This window comes from Cryptomeria japonica, chromosome 5 (assembly GCF_030272615.1).
Source record: "Cryptomeria japonica chromosome 5, Sugi_1.0, whole genome shotgun sequence".
Lineage (NCBI taxonomy): Eukaryota > Viridiplantae > Streptophyta > Pinopsida > Cupressales > Cupressaceae > Cryptomeria > Cryptomeria japonica.
Window position 1 is genome coordinate 652,487,032 of NC_081409.1, and position 14,183 is coordinate 652,501,214.

A 14,183-nucleotide genomic window follows, 5' to 3' on the forward strand; every position below is an offset into this window, starting at 1 on the left:
TCATGTGGTATTGGTGGGGAGTGATCAATGAGATGATATTCTTCAGCTAGTGGCCATTTATGGATTGTGAGCGATGGCAAGAGGACTGGTAGTTGGCATGGGCACAGCCAGAGTGTTAGTTGTTTGGTAGGACAATTTATGTGATCGAGCGCTATGCACCTCACAGAGTGATGAGGCAGTTTGGACAGACTCGAGACATAGTCGATCATAAGAAAAGTATTCATGGATTATGCGAGAGATGAGTACTTGGGGATAGGCAGAGGGACCACTGGAGGTCCAGATTAGTTGGGATGGCACAGAGAGGGTTACTTGAGACAAGCATTTGTGGGCGAGGGAGGATCTAGGGTGTATAGGACCCTACACTTGCTGGTGGGAGGCACACAGACCAACACAGCTAAGCATACCTGGGGTTTTGGAGTAGGATGAGCTACGACCCTCGATAGACAAGGTAGTAGGGGGAGAGTAGGATGGGCCTGCGGGAAGAGTAACAGTAAGAGGAGCATGACAGGGAACTAGGGGGTGGAGACAGGTTACATGAAGTAGGAGGGGGGGATAGTAGGTGCCTCACGTAGAGGTGCCCTTATAGGTTCAGGTAGCAGCAGGACAAATTGGTGAGATGGTTGCAGAGAGGGAGGGAGGAGAGGAGGGACCTGAGCCCATGGACATTCCTGATATACAGGCATAGGGTGATGAGGGTGGACAAGCTCAACAAGTATAGGGACAAGTGTCAGTATAGGAAGGAAGGATCTCTCTGCCAGAGCATGACAAGGTTATGTGAGAGAGGGATGGTGCTAGGGAGAGGGAGTGGAGATTAGAGGAGGAGCTTGGGGTGGAGAGGGCCAGAGAAGACAGTCTCCAGTCATAGGTAGACCAATTGAACGGGGAGGAAGACGATCTGAGGGAGAGCCTGCAGACAACACTGATGAAGGTGGGGGATCTGAGGCATGAGAGGTAGGAGTCAGAGAGGCTATTGGAGGAGGTGAGGAGTGGGGAGGTCATCCAATAGTTAAGGGAGGAGATTGAGAGGATGGATGATGAGGCAGAGAGTTTGTGAGCCAAATTGAACAGGGCAAAGGCAAAGAGTTTGTGAGCCAAATTGAACAGGGCAAAGTCAGATGTAGTGAGGTTGCAAGGGGAGCGGGATGTGGTGAGGCAGTCCCTAGATCCAAGACAATAGATGATGTTGTTTACCAAGACCCTGGAAGCACGATGGGTGGCAGAGTGAGTCTTGTGGGAGGTTCAGTAATACAAGATTCTCTACATGAGATCAGTACCACATGATCAGTTGGCTCCCTCCTTCGTATAGCACATAGTCTCGTTGGATGCAGACTCAGACATCTGTAGAGTTAGTGGGTATGAGGGCATCTTGGGGACCAGGTTCAGGCAGGTTATGGGGAGGAGGTGCAAGTAAATGTGCAGGGGGAGGAGGTGCAGGTGGAGATAGTGAAAATGCAATATAGCACTCTGAGCATGTATGTGACATGTTATTTTTGACCCTTCGGGGAAAATGTATCATTACACTCTGATCTGGCACATTATTATTTTTTAGATATATATATCTATATGCGATTTTCACAGTGTATGCATGTATATGGACTTTTATGGACTTTGATTATTGTTTTATTATGTGATGGATGATGATGATTATGATTTTATGATATGCATATGATCTGAGCTATTTGTGATGAAGGATGTAGGATCGTGAGATTTATGCATGTCTTATGTATATAGTGGTCCTAACATGTTTATGGATGTCGGACAGATACGTATGATGTATGCCTATATGATATGCAGTTTTTTGGTTTTTCATATTATGATGATGCATATGCTATGATGTAATGCAGATGAATGTCATGTATGTATGTAATTATATGTGATGTGGTTTGATGGATTTATTATGTAAATGTGATGTAAAAAAATTAATGTTTCTAATAATGAAATGTGTTCAAAATGAATAAATAAATGAATGTACCTAAATGACGTAAATGCAATTATTATGTATAACACCCTGTAATGTAACAAGAATGCTTATTCAGTCACTAGTATTATAAACACAACTAGCTGAAAACGTGTTGAACTTGTTATCGACAAACTTACTAAAACGGGATTATTTTCAAATGTTTTATATTGAATAGCATCATTATTAATGATTACAGGACTACGTGAGATGTTAAAGTTTGAATAAAATGTAATTTAACTTACATGTATTGATTATGGATATGATGACCCTAAAATGTAATGTATGCAATGCATTTTTTTAATAATAATAATGCCACTACCTGTATACTACGACTATATGAAAATGATAACTTTAAAATGATTAGTGCAGTTGTATGAAAATGAAAAATGCATCTAAATGAAAGTGATAATGAAAAGGATTAATGCAATTAATGATAATGCAACTAATAGTGATAATGCAACTATATGATAAAAAAATGTTAATGCAACTATATGAAAGATGATAATGATAATGCAAAATTTTTTAGATTGTGCCATCCTGAATACAATGATACCAGACTAGATAGAAGAAAGGGAAGGGTGAATAAATTAAGGTCTCTAAAATGCAAGATTTAAGGAAATGCGAAAGTGTAATGGATGGAGATGGTGGGATTTGTTGTTGTGCAAATGTGGAGAGAAAACCTAGTTTTGATATTGCCAAGGATGATGTACACCATTGATTATAGGAATCATGTTGTGAAAATCCAAGGCGTGGACTGAATCTTAGACTGTAGGTATCCCTTACACATAAATATGTAGACACCATATAGAGGTAGATATAGGGTTGTAGGTTCATGCAAGAAAGACCATAAAACACGTCATACCATAAAAAAATGCCCTAGTGTACACCCACCCAAAACATACCAAGATATAGAATAATCCTAGCAGTTGTAGATAGGAGTAGTCATAGGACACAATGATGCAAATAAAAGAAACAAACAAAATCATGCAAACAAAATGCATGAGGCCAACTGGCATCTCTTTCCAAGAGTAAGACTTAGGATTATGGATAAACTGTCGGGCACGGGAAGGATGCATCACAATGGGCATGAGTAACTGATGGGACTGAATAGGCAATAGAGTATATGGTATGGACATATGCATGTGGATGTAGTATTGACTGCAAAGATTTTATTAAGGTCATGCGGATGAGTACTTGGACGATGCACAAGTCAAGAAGAAACTTAGTTTGATGGGGTAAGCTCAAAGATTGGGGATAAGCTCAGAGATCAGGAATAAGCTCAGTGTGATGGGAGGAAAGCTCAACATGGTGGGATGAAATCTCAATGTGTTGGGATGACCCTTATTCACAGATGGGACAATGACTCATCATCTCATGAAGGTGGGGAATTTACAAGGTTAGTGGATCAATTTTCCTAATGGAGATAAAAGTAACCTTGATATCGACTGGTGAGGTGGAAAAGGTTTATGTGGTGGCATGGATTGAAGAATGGAAGAGACAATCGGTTGCAAGCGAGAGGGGGAATGGGATGGAGGGTCACAAGATTTCTTTTATTATAGAATGAAGGAGACAATTGGTTGTAAGAGAAGCAGGGGGGATGATGGGGAATCAACATGGGAGTCATCCTGCATGGATGTCATTTATTGGGCAAGTAAAGTTGTACAATCCTCATCATTTTAGGGCTACCGAAGACGTCATAATATTTGATTTTAATTATGGAGTATGGATGGTGGGAAAGTAGCATGTCAAATTACTCGATTTATGTAGCATGAAGTTTGGGTGGGAGGGTGGGTGGGAGGAAACGAGGGAAATGGGGGAAATGGTGGTAATAAATGGAGGATCAATTACTCATGCCATGTCAAAGAATTTGAAATAATGAATCTAACTGATTAAATCATGTCAATTAATTTCACACATTTAAATTGATCATCTCCACATATATCAAGAACAGGGGAAGCATTTGTAAAATTGCATGTAAGATTATTAAATTTACAATAATGTGGATAACGGGTGGGTGGGTTGGAGGAAAGGGTACATTGTAAAGCAGAATTTTCTCACAAACACTATAAAAGTGGAAAAACCACGAGACTAGGGGGGATGGGGGTTTTATAAGTCTCAGCCCTGAAGAGCTAGTTTGTTTGAGCAAATGATGGATCTAGATTATTTACCTTGATGCCTGAAACTAGGTTTTCACCAAGGTACATTCCCATAGCACCATAAAATGGTTTTCACTGATGGACGAATTGATTTTTCTTTACTTTGTTCATTTTTTTTATTTTTCTTGATTTTTTTATTGTTTTGATTTTTTTATTTTTGAAAACTGGTGACCTCTACGGACTAGGCATAAAATATTTTCAGGTGCATAATGTTCATAGGCTCATCCAAGGGTTCACCTTTGAGAGTGGCCAACTAATAGGCACCTAATCCATATTTTGTAGTGATCACATATGATCCAAGCCAATTAGGCTCAAACTTGCCTTTCTTTTCATGGTCTTGTAGGTTTCTTTTATTTTCCATAAGCACAATATCACCAACATCAAATTCTTGGGTTTGGACCTTATTGTTATAGCTCAACCATATACGGTTCTGATAAACCCGAAGGTGATTTAAGGCCTTGAGGTGCCTTTCACCCAACAGTTCAAGCTCTTGTAACCTATCGACTCTGTATTCCTTATCAAGGAGGATATTCTGCAATGAAATCCTTAGTGATGGGATCTTGATCTCAAGGGGTAGGATAACTTCAAAATTGAAGACTAGGGAGTATGGGGTGGCTCCTATGGGTGTGCAGATACTTGTGTGGTAGGCCCAGAGAGTAGGATGGAGTTGCAAGTGTCAATCACAACCAGCTTCATTAACTATCTTTTTGAGTATTTTGATGAGGGTTTTATTTGAAGCCTGAGCTTGACTATTACCTTGCAGGTAGTATAGATTGGAAAAGCGGTGGTGAATGCCAAACTTCTAACAAAGTTCTTTGACATCCTGATTCTTGAATGGTCTGCCATTACCTATGATGATTGCTTTAGGAATTCCATATCGACAGATGAGGTAATTCAGGATAAACTTAGAAATTTTCTTTCCAATGGTGAAGGTGAAGGGTATGGCCTCCACCCATTTGATGAAGTATTTAGTGGTGGTTATTATGAACTTGTATCCATTGGATGAGGCGGGATGGATTTTCCCTATGAGATTGAGCCCCCACTGAGAGGAGGGTCAGGGTGTAATGAACGACTATAGATCCTAAGAAAGTACATGAATTTTGTTGATGTGATTCTAACAAGGGACACATTTCTTCACATAACAGTATGTGTCTTCTTCCATTGTAGGCTAGTAGTATCATGTGCATAAGAGCTTTTTAGAAAATGTGAGACCACTTGAGTGTGCTCCACAAATACCTTCATGCACTTTGTGTAGTGCCCATTCAGCCTCCTCTGTCTAAATAGCTTAGGAGAGATCCATCAAAATGTCTTCAAAAAAGGGTGTCACCAAGGATAGTGTAGTAGGCACAGTGACATATGAAGGTTTGTTGTTGGGTTTCAGTGAGGTGTGGAGGGATGATATTGCCTCAAAGGTAGGAAAAGGTTTCTTGATACCAAGGGGATTGAGGACCAACAAGGACACACACCATTTCGAACTTGAAGGGACATCATATGCTAGAATTAGGAGTTTCTCAACCAAGAACTCACACTTCTAACTATTTGCCAGCATCTGGAGGAGGGAACCAATCGTAGCCATAGCATCAACAACATGATTGTTTGTTCTAGGAATCTGATCGAATTGGATAAGAGTGAAATGTTGCTTGAGGTATTCTACCATGTTGCGATACGAGATTAACTTGTCATATTTTGTTTGATACTCATCATTTACTTATTTTATGACAAGTTGGGAGTCACCATAGACCTTTAACTCAGTTATCTTCTATTGGATGGCAAGGCGAAGACTAGTGATTAAAGCTTCATACTCCACATTGTTGTTGGTACATGCAAAGGCAATTTTATATGACTTTGGGATGCAATCTCCTTGAGGTGTCACAAGAAAAATACCTACCCCCGATCCATTATGTGTGCAAAAGCCATCAAAGTACAATTGACATTTTGAAGATGTGGTGATAGTCATAATGGCATCATCTAGAAATTTTGTTATAAGGGGTTGATCACCTTGAAGAGGAGCGTCAGTCAATTGATCTTCTATAACTTATCCTTTGATTTCTTTCTGGTCCATGTAATCAATGTCAAATTCACTCAATAGCATGACCCATTTTATAGTTCTTCCAATGAGAGCAGCTTTGGACAACAGTATTTGAGGGGGTCAATTTTGGTGATCAGCTTAGTCTTGTTGTTGAGCATGTAGTGTCTTAACTTATGTGTGTTGAATACCAATCAAATGCAAGCTCTTTCTATGGGGGTGTAATTGAGCTTATAGCCTACAAGTGCATGACTGATGTAGTAGATTGTGTGCTCTTTGCCTTGGTCATCTATCTATGCTAGCAATGCCCCTAGAGCCACTATAGTTTTTGATATATACAAAAGAAGTGGTTGTCCCTAGATAGGAGGCATCAAGACTAGAGGAGAAGCTCGGTACTCTTTGAGCTTATCAAAGGCCTTTTGAAAAACACAAACCCACTTGAATTTGGTATCCTTTCTCAGAAGATGTGAAAATGGGTGACACTTATCTGCTAGTTGTACAATAAATCTTCAAATAGACAGAAGCTTCCCTTGTAGGTTGTGCAGCTATTTGAGTGTCCTTGGGGGAGGCATTTCTATTATAGCTTTCACTTTTGCGGGGTCCACTTATATGCCTCTACAAGATACTATGAACCCAAGGAGCTTTCCTGATGTGACTCCAAAGACACATTAGGATTTAGACTCAACTTATATTTTTCAAGTCTCTCAAAGATCTACCTTAGGATAGGAATGTGCTCATCTCTTGTTTTTGACTTTCCCAAGAGATCATCCACATAGTCTTCCATTATTCTGTACAAAAAGTCATGGAAGATAGTTTTCATTGTGCATTGATAGGTTGCTCCTGCATTATTGAGTCTGAAAGGCATGACTTGATAACAGAATGTGCCCCAAGGTGTTGTGAATGTTATTTTGTGTTGATCTTCTTCAGAAATTCGAATCTGGTTGTAGCTAGAAAATCCATCCATGAGGGAGAGCATTTCATGCCCTGTTGTCAATTTCACAATCATGTCGATGTTGGGCATCTTTTAATGAGATGTCACCATCTTCGAATGAAGTTGGAAAAGGGTTCTCTGGGCCTATGCTTTGTGTTGCACAAGTCCATCATTGAAGCATCATTCTCAATATTATAGGCATAATGAGCCACAAATTTCTTAACCAAGTTGGGGAATTATGTGATAGAACCTTGAGGTAGGGTACATATCCAAGCGAGGGCCTCTTCAGTAAGGCTTTTTGGGAATAGCCTTCTGAGATAGATGTCACTGTAGGTGACTTCTTGGCATAAGACATAGAATTCATGAACATGATGCCTAGGATCACCTTTGCCCTTGTATTTCTTGAACTTGGGCATCTCAAAACCAGGTGGATATGGAGCGACCAAGATGGGTGGGTCATAGGGATGTGGACATATTTCCTTAAAAGAGTAAGGTTTCTTGTTTGTCCCTTCTTTGAGGTTTTTGATGAGGTCTTTTATGTCTTGAATCTCTTTTAGGAGATCTAGTTGTTGATTGTGCATATTAGGGGTATAGTGATTCATTGGAATTTGATAAGATGACGAGGGGATACCACCACCACCACCAATGTATTGATATGAAGAGCGGGGAGGTTGTGAAGTGTTGGGAGCTTGTGATCCTAGAACCATGGTAATGGGAGGTAAGCTCATATTGATGTAGTTATCCATGTTCTGAAGAGGGACAGATGATCCTAATGGATTGGAAATGTGAGGAGGTATGGAAAGCAGAGGTAAATTTGTCACAGGAATGGAAGTTATAGGTGCATATTTTGTAGGTTGAGGATGGAGAAGAGGATCGAGAATGGAATTATTCGCAAGGTCACCTTGCAGTGGCCTGTCAAGGATAGATCTATCAAATTCGAGGGGCAAGCATGCCCCTTGGGTGATGAGCTCAGCTACAAGCCTATTAGCATCATGTTTGAATAATCTCTTTATCATGTCCTATTTATAAGGATTGCTTATGAATGATTGGACACATGGAGAGAAGTCAAGTTGATCAACAATTTGTTCCTCTTCGGGTTGATGATATTGAATGAAAGGATCTCTATACTCAGGCATATTATCATTACTGCCTTGGAAAACCATCTTTTCCTTTTCGGATTGAGTCAAGACCATGCAAAGGTGACTTTGGGAGTGAATGAGAAATATTGATGCAATATTTTAGACGAAAGAAGGTGATGAGTGGAGTTAGCAAATTTTGATGTTGTTTCGATTTGGATTGATGTTGATTTGGATAGGATCCTTTGACTAGGATAAGATTGGAACCTTAGAAGATGTGGGATTGATGTAAACCACAAGTGAGGTGACAACTAGGCTAAGTACAATTTAGACTGTAGGATTAGGATCAATTGATTAGGCCTTCTCTTATGTGGGATGGACTTGTTTTCCCAAGAAAAATAGGGAAAAAGGATTAGGGTTTTGATCAACCCAAATGATTAGGTAAGGGTACTTGGGGTAGATTCTTCCCCAAGCACAAAGCCAAATGATGATTAATTTAAGATAAGGTCTAAATTAAACTTCACAAAGATGTGAACCTTTGGATGAGGTTGACTTGATTGATTGATTGATTTAGATTGAAAATAATTGATTGATTAAAGATAAGGATTGATTCGATTTGATTGTGCTAAGTACTTAGAAGATGATTGAATGGTGAGTATGGAAGGAAAGGAAATTGAATATGGAAAAGAAATATGTTGAAAGGGAAAGGTTTCCCTAGGATGACTCAATAGGTGATGGGATACTCAGGTAGGTAGGACAAATTGATGGGACCACTAAGGTGAGTACTTTGGGATAAAGTGTCTCTTTGTTGGAAAGCTTGAGCTCTTAGTGACTCCTCATCAAACTCATTGCCATAACCATGAAGGTAATCATGGAACCTATGCAAGAAGGTTCTATGCTTGAGCAAGAGTTTGTGATTGATGTATAAAAAAAATTGGCGCTTGAGGAGTTGCTTGTAACTAGGCTTCTTCTTCTTGACTTGGTGACGCAAGGACTTTTTAGGATGCTTGAGGGATTTGGTATTATGATGCATGAAGGAAATTAGTGAATTGGAAATGGTTTGGACTTATGAAAATTTTGGTTTGGAAGGTTATCAAATGTTTGGGAAAATGTTTAGGAAATGTTTGGAGATGGATGATTGTCAACTACTCTTGGAAAGAACATATCAAGCAAAGTATACACATTGGCCAAGTGTAACACTTCAACAATTGAGCATGAAAGTGATGGGGCCTAGATTAGCCCAAATAGATTTTACAGGTTTTGCACAAATGAAAACATGCTATTAAAACATACAGCCTAAAGTTGGAAAGTGGAAACCACTTGATAGGCCTCTTGCACAAGCAATACCTCACGCAAGTGAACAGATAGAGATTCTGGTAGCAGTAGCTCCCCCTTACAGTGCACTCACTTCTCAGGCATACCCGATTCTCTTACCCCAAAGATCCAAGGATCTATTATATGGGGAGTTCATTTCTCATCCTGAGCGGATACATGAGAGGTAACTTTTGGGTATGATCTGCATCCCCTACACTATCATATGTAGGATTTTGGCTACTAAAACTAGTTCTTAGTGTAATTTTTGAGGGATCACTGATCCAACGATGGATTCTCAAAGCAAGCCACTTAAGGCTCTAACTGAGCTTATCAGTGCAAGGAAGGCCCCCACATATGTTGAATTCACTCATCACTTCGACCGCCTAACCAACTTATTTATATAGCGGCTCGAAAAAACCCGTTTGAGATCACATCAGGAGAGTTGAAATTCCTGATGTGTCCCAATTTGAAGTACCTTTGTGGAGTGATTAAATCCCAAATCAATAATACCCCTCTCTATAAAATAAAAAAGTTGGTGTTGTTGATTGCTATTTTGATTACACCCAAGATCCACGAAGGCGAGGGGAGAGGATACTCGAGCACAATGGTGGGTCCACCCAAACATGTGTACAAGCACACAAGACATGAAAGACATTTGTTAGTTTTAGTCCCACATGTAAGGTTTTCTATAGTAAGATGCAAAAAAGTAAACTAAGCTAGTGATAAAAATTTGCCTTCGACAAGCGGTGTTGCAAAAGAAACTATTAGTAGTCTCATATTTTGGTCTTGGACAGATGAGAAAACCTGCAAAAAAATTGAAAAATGTGATTAGTAACAAAAATATTTCTAAGTTTATAGCGCAGACATTGAATCACAAGGGTAGGCACTGAAACACCTACATAGACGTTGAAACAGTCTATGCACAACCTACCAAAATAGAAAGTGGGAAAATGGTAGAATTGTCAAATTTTGAATTTTGAATTTGAAATTAACTAAGATGTAGATGTTGACCCTATGCATAGACTTTAAGTGTTTGCGCAAATGTTAAAACGGGAAAATTAAATGTCAAGACAGTTAGTTGAAATTTAAAATTTGAAATTTAAACTCTATGCGAGCTTTTCTGCCTCAACACAGATGTTGAAGCAATGCGCGGATGTCAACCATTTGCGCAGGTTTTGATGCATCAAAAACCTAAAAAGTCTAACTAATTTACCCAAAAGATTACTAAAATAGAAAGAAAATACCTAATGCTAGATTGTTTTTGTTCTTTTTAGACCATTTGTGTTATTTTTGTTATTTTCTAGATAATAAAAATGAAAATCTAAGCTCCAAAACGAGTGTCCAAAGACACTATAGCAGAGACATTGAAATATTGCGGACATGTTGAAGGACAGTTTTGGAAAAAAGGCAATTAGGGAAAATTTAAATTCCCACGCATACGTTGAAACAATCGAGCCCATACGTTGATTCGTAGGTGCAGGCGTTGTTCCAAAACCTACAAGCTAAAACTCACAAAAACACTTAAACTTTCCAATTAGTACTAGGGAAGTGGGTCCCATCGGGCATGCCAAAATGAAGAGGATTAAAAGTAGTAAAGAGGTAGAATGGTTAGAAATCAAAACAAAATTATTCAAAAGCATAGAAACTAACCATATTACCTTGTTACCTTTACCTTCTCCTTTGGATTGAGCTATGGATGAAGTAGAATGCACCTAATTCTCCACTTGATTGGATTAGCTCCTTGATTTAATGTGGAGTGTTCTCCAATGCACAACAAATTGGATAAAAATGATGAATGGATGTTTGCAAACGGATGGAGGATATGGATGATTATGGAGTTGGATGCTATTTGCCTATAGTGGTGATGTACGAGGATGGATTCAAAAGATAAAAGACAACATGAGATTGCATAAAAATGAGATATAAAATCAAGGGGAGGAGACCCCAATTTATAGATTTGAAAGGTGATGAATAGACGATTGAGATTGAAAGTGCATCAAGGGTGGAGATTGAAGGAAAATAGGGACATGGATTGAAGGGACATGGTGTGGAGACCAAGAGATTTTTCATAAAGTCATTTCTTGTCTCCACACTCCACAATGTACATTGGGAAGCTACCCTCAAGTACATTGGGAGGACAAAAAGGAATTAAAAATTCCTTGGGGGGGGGACAAGGGAATTAAAAATTTCCAAATAATATGATGCATGGGGAAAAGAAATGGGAAAAGGAATTAAAAATTCCTTGGGAATATGAGAGTGCATGGGGAAGAGAGAAAATTTGAAATCCTTGAAATGACCAAATTTGGTGCATTTAAGGTTCGGGGTTGAGAGGGGACAAGCCATTTATGGTAATTAGTTGACTTTGTGGATAATCATGAGGATTAGCTACTAGCAAATGATTAGAAAGGATGAATAAGTGGGATAATGAGAGATTAGAAGACAACTAAGAAATTTAGGAGGATTTGACAAGAGGAGAGAGAATGAGTGGAGGAATTAAAAATTAGGAAATAATGTTAAGTGGGCTTCTAGAAGAATTAATTAAGCTAAGTGAAAAATAGAGGAAAGTGATTTGTACGAATCATGTGATTTAGTTAATTAATTTTAATTAATTAACTAAAGGGAACTTAGAAGAATTAATTAATTTGAGGGACTTTAGAAGAATGGTGAATAATCAATTTATTTAATAAATTAATTATTGGACTATAATGACATGATTATTTTAATTTAATTTAATTAATTCTGAAAAAGAATAAAGGATAACATAATTAAATCAATTAATTATGTAGTAAGGTAAAATTAATTGAAATAATTAATTTAAGCGTCTACACTTAGCTATATTTATTGTTATGGATAGCCACAATTGAGATGCATACAATGGAATGTTGGGCATTGTTGTTGCTAGGATATGTTGTTGTCATTCATGTCAACATATTCCTACTCCGGTCATTGCAAATTGGTTTATTGGGATCGTGGTTTGTTATATGAAGTATTTATAGTATCATTATATTCTTTTGTATTGGTTTTGGTGATCCAGAAATCTTAATTGATCATATCATATGATCCGATTTTGCAGTTTGTCTTTTTTATTAGTGTTTTGCAGCATTCAGTATTTCCTCCAGTATATTCTGATGTGATTAGATCTTGAGCTGAGATTTTGGGAGATTGTTCAGGATGGTCTTGTGTATCTTCATTTTAGATGGTTCATTATTTGGTGCTCCACAAGTTATCTTTCTTCGTGACAGTTGTTGTTGATTGAGTATTCTTGAGTTTCAAATGTTGATCGATGAAGATTTGATAAGTGGTATTGGTATAGTTGTTACTAATGATTCTAACATTCTTGTTGAAATTTATTAAGTATTTTCTATTTGTTTTGATGATCTGCATTGATCATTGTGTATGTTATTGGTGATTTTATTGAATCGATGGTGTTCTTCATGTTATGCGGTTTTCTTGGTGGTGTAGCATGTTGCGGTTGATCTTGGTGTGAATACTGGTGGTGATAAGCATTTGGGAATTTGATTTAGGTCCATGTTATATCATGTACATTATTATATTGGTTTGATGGTTGATATTTGTATCGTGTGATATAGTTTTGTAATTGTGAGTTGAGGTTTTAGCCAGCCTTGTTGTCAAGGTTGATGAATTGTATAAATAGGTGATATTGTCATGTAATTTAGGTATCAAGGTTTTGTCTGCATTATCAAAGAGTGGTGTATGTGTGAAGAGGTGATTCAACCTTTGACATTGTGATTGAGTAGAGATTGGTGTTGCAGAGAAGACAATTGTGCTTAATTGAAACTGTCATCAAGTATTTGGAGATGATCTTCTTTCAGTTCATTCCTTCTGGATTATAGTCCAAATATTTTTGTAAGTCAATGAGACTTCCCTGAGGGTTGTAGCCTTCCGAGTCATTATATTTTGAGCAGTGATTTCTAGGCAGTGTGCTTGAATGTTGGTGCATTCCCCATTGTAATGTTTACACATACTATTGCAGAGTATCTTCTTATTGTGGGTAGGTTCCCATCGTGGTTTTTGTTGGCAATTTACACTTATTTGGGTTTATGGTGTTGTCATTGATGGCAACACACAGCATTTTTGGTTGGATACTTATCTGGTATTCAAGGTTTAACATCCGACATTCAAGAAAACCATCTAACTAGGAACTGGTATTTGGAGGTTAACATAGAAGATTGATCCGACAAAGGTTTTAGCGGAAACAGTCATGAAGATTAATGTTTATATTTTTTTCTAGGCCAACATGTATTTATCTTTTCTAATATGATTGTAAGCTGACATAAGGAATTCATGTTTATGTATGTAAAGGGTATATAAGTCAGTCCGGCTAGGTCATTTTGGAATATAGATGTGATATATTATGTGAGTGAGATATTGATCAACAGAATGTGAATGTAATGATCTGTTGTCAGCCTTGGTTATTTGTGGAAAGGATTGGAAAGCGAACAAGGTTACCGGTAAGAAAGGAGATAGTGATAACTGGTATAGTCATTACTTAAACCTAAACTCATCCAGCATATCTGATGCACACTCAGCGTTTAGAATTTTATTTGTAATTCAGTAATTTATATCTGTATTTAGTGAGGCTCCTTTGTGATGAACAATGCGCTCTAGGCAGTGTGCCTTCTTGCATGTGCAAGCCTGCATCTTATGTAATATTTATTTAATTGACCAGTGGATACATATTGTGGGTCACAAATCCCAC

General features: G+C 38.1%; 1 protein-coding gene across 1 annotated transcript; it reads left to right on the forward strand.

Annotated features, from left to right (window-relative positions):
- Positions 1 to 616: 616 nt before the first annotated feature.
- LOC131876031 (uncharacterized) lies at positions 617 to 1,460 on the forward strand. Its single transcript, XM_059220795.1, has 4 exons — positions 617 to 679; positions 796 to 942; positions 1,069 to 1,221; positions 1,329 to 1,460. The coding sequence occupies exons 1-4, from the start codon at positions 617 to 619 to the stop codon at positions 1,458 to 1,460; spliced, it is 495 nt and encodes a 164-aa protein (XP_059076778.1).
- Positions 1,461 to 14,183: the final 12,723 nt, after the last annotated feature.

Coding starts and splice junctions, on each gene's coding strand:
- LOC131876031 (XM_059220795.1), top strand. CDS start 617: ATGGTTGCAGAGAGGGAGGGAGGAGAGGAGGGACCTGAGCCCATGGAC. Junction 680..795: donor TGGACATTCCTGATATACAG/GCATAGGGTGAT, acceptor GGATGGTGCTAG/GGAGAGGGAGTGGAGATTAG. Junction 943..1,068: donor ATGAAGGTGGGGGATCTGAG/GCATGAGAGGTA, acceptor CAAATTGAACAG/GGCAAAGGCAAAGAGTTTGT.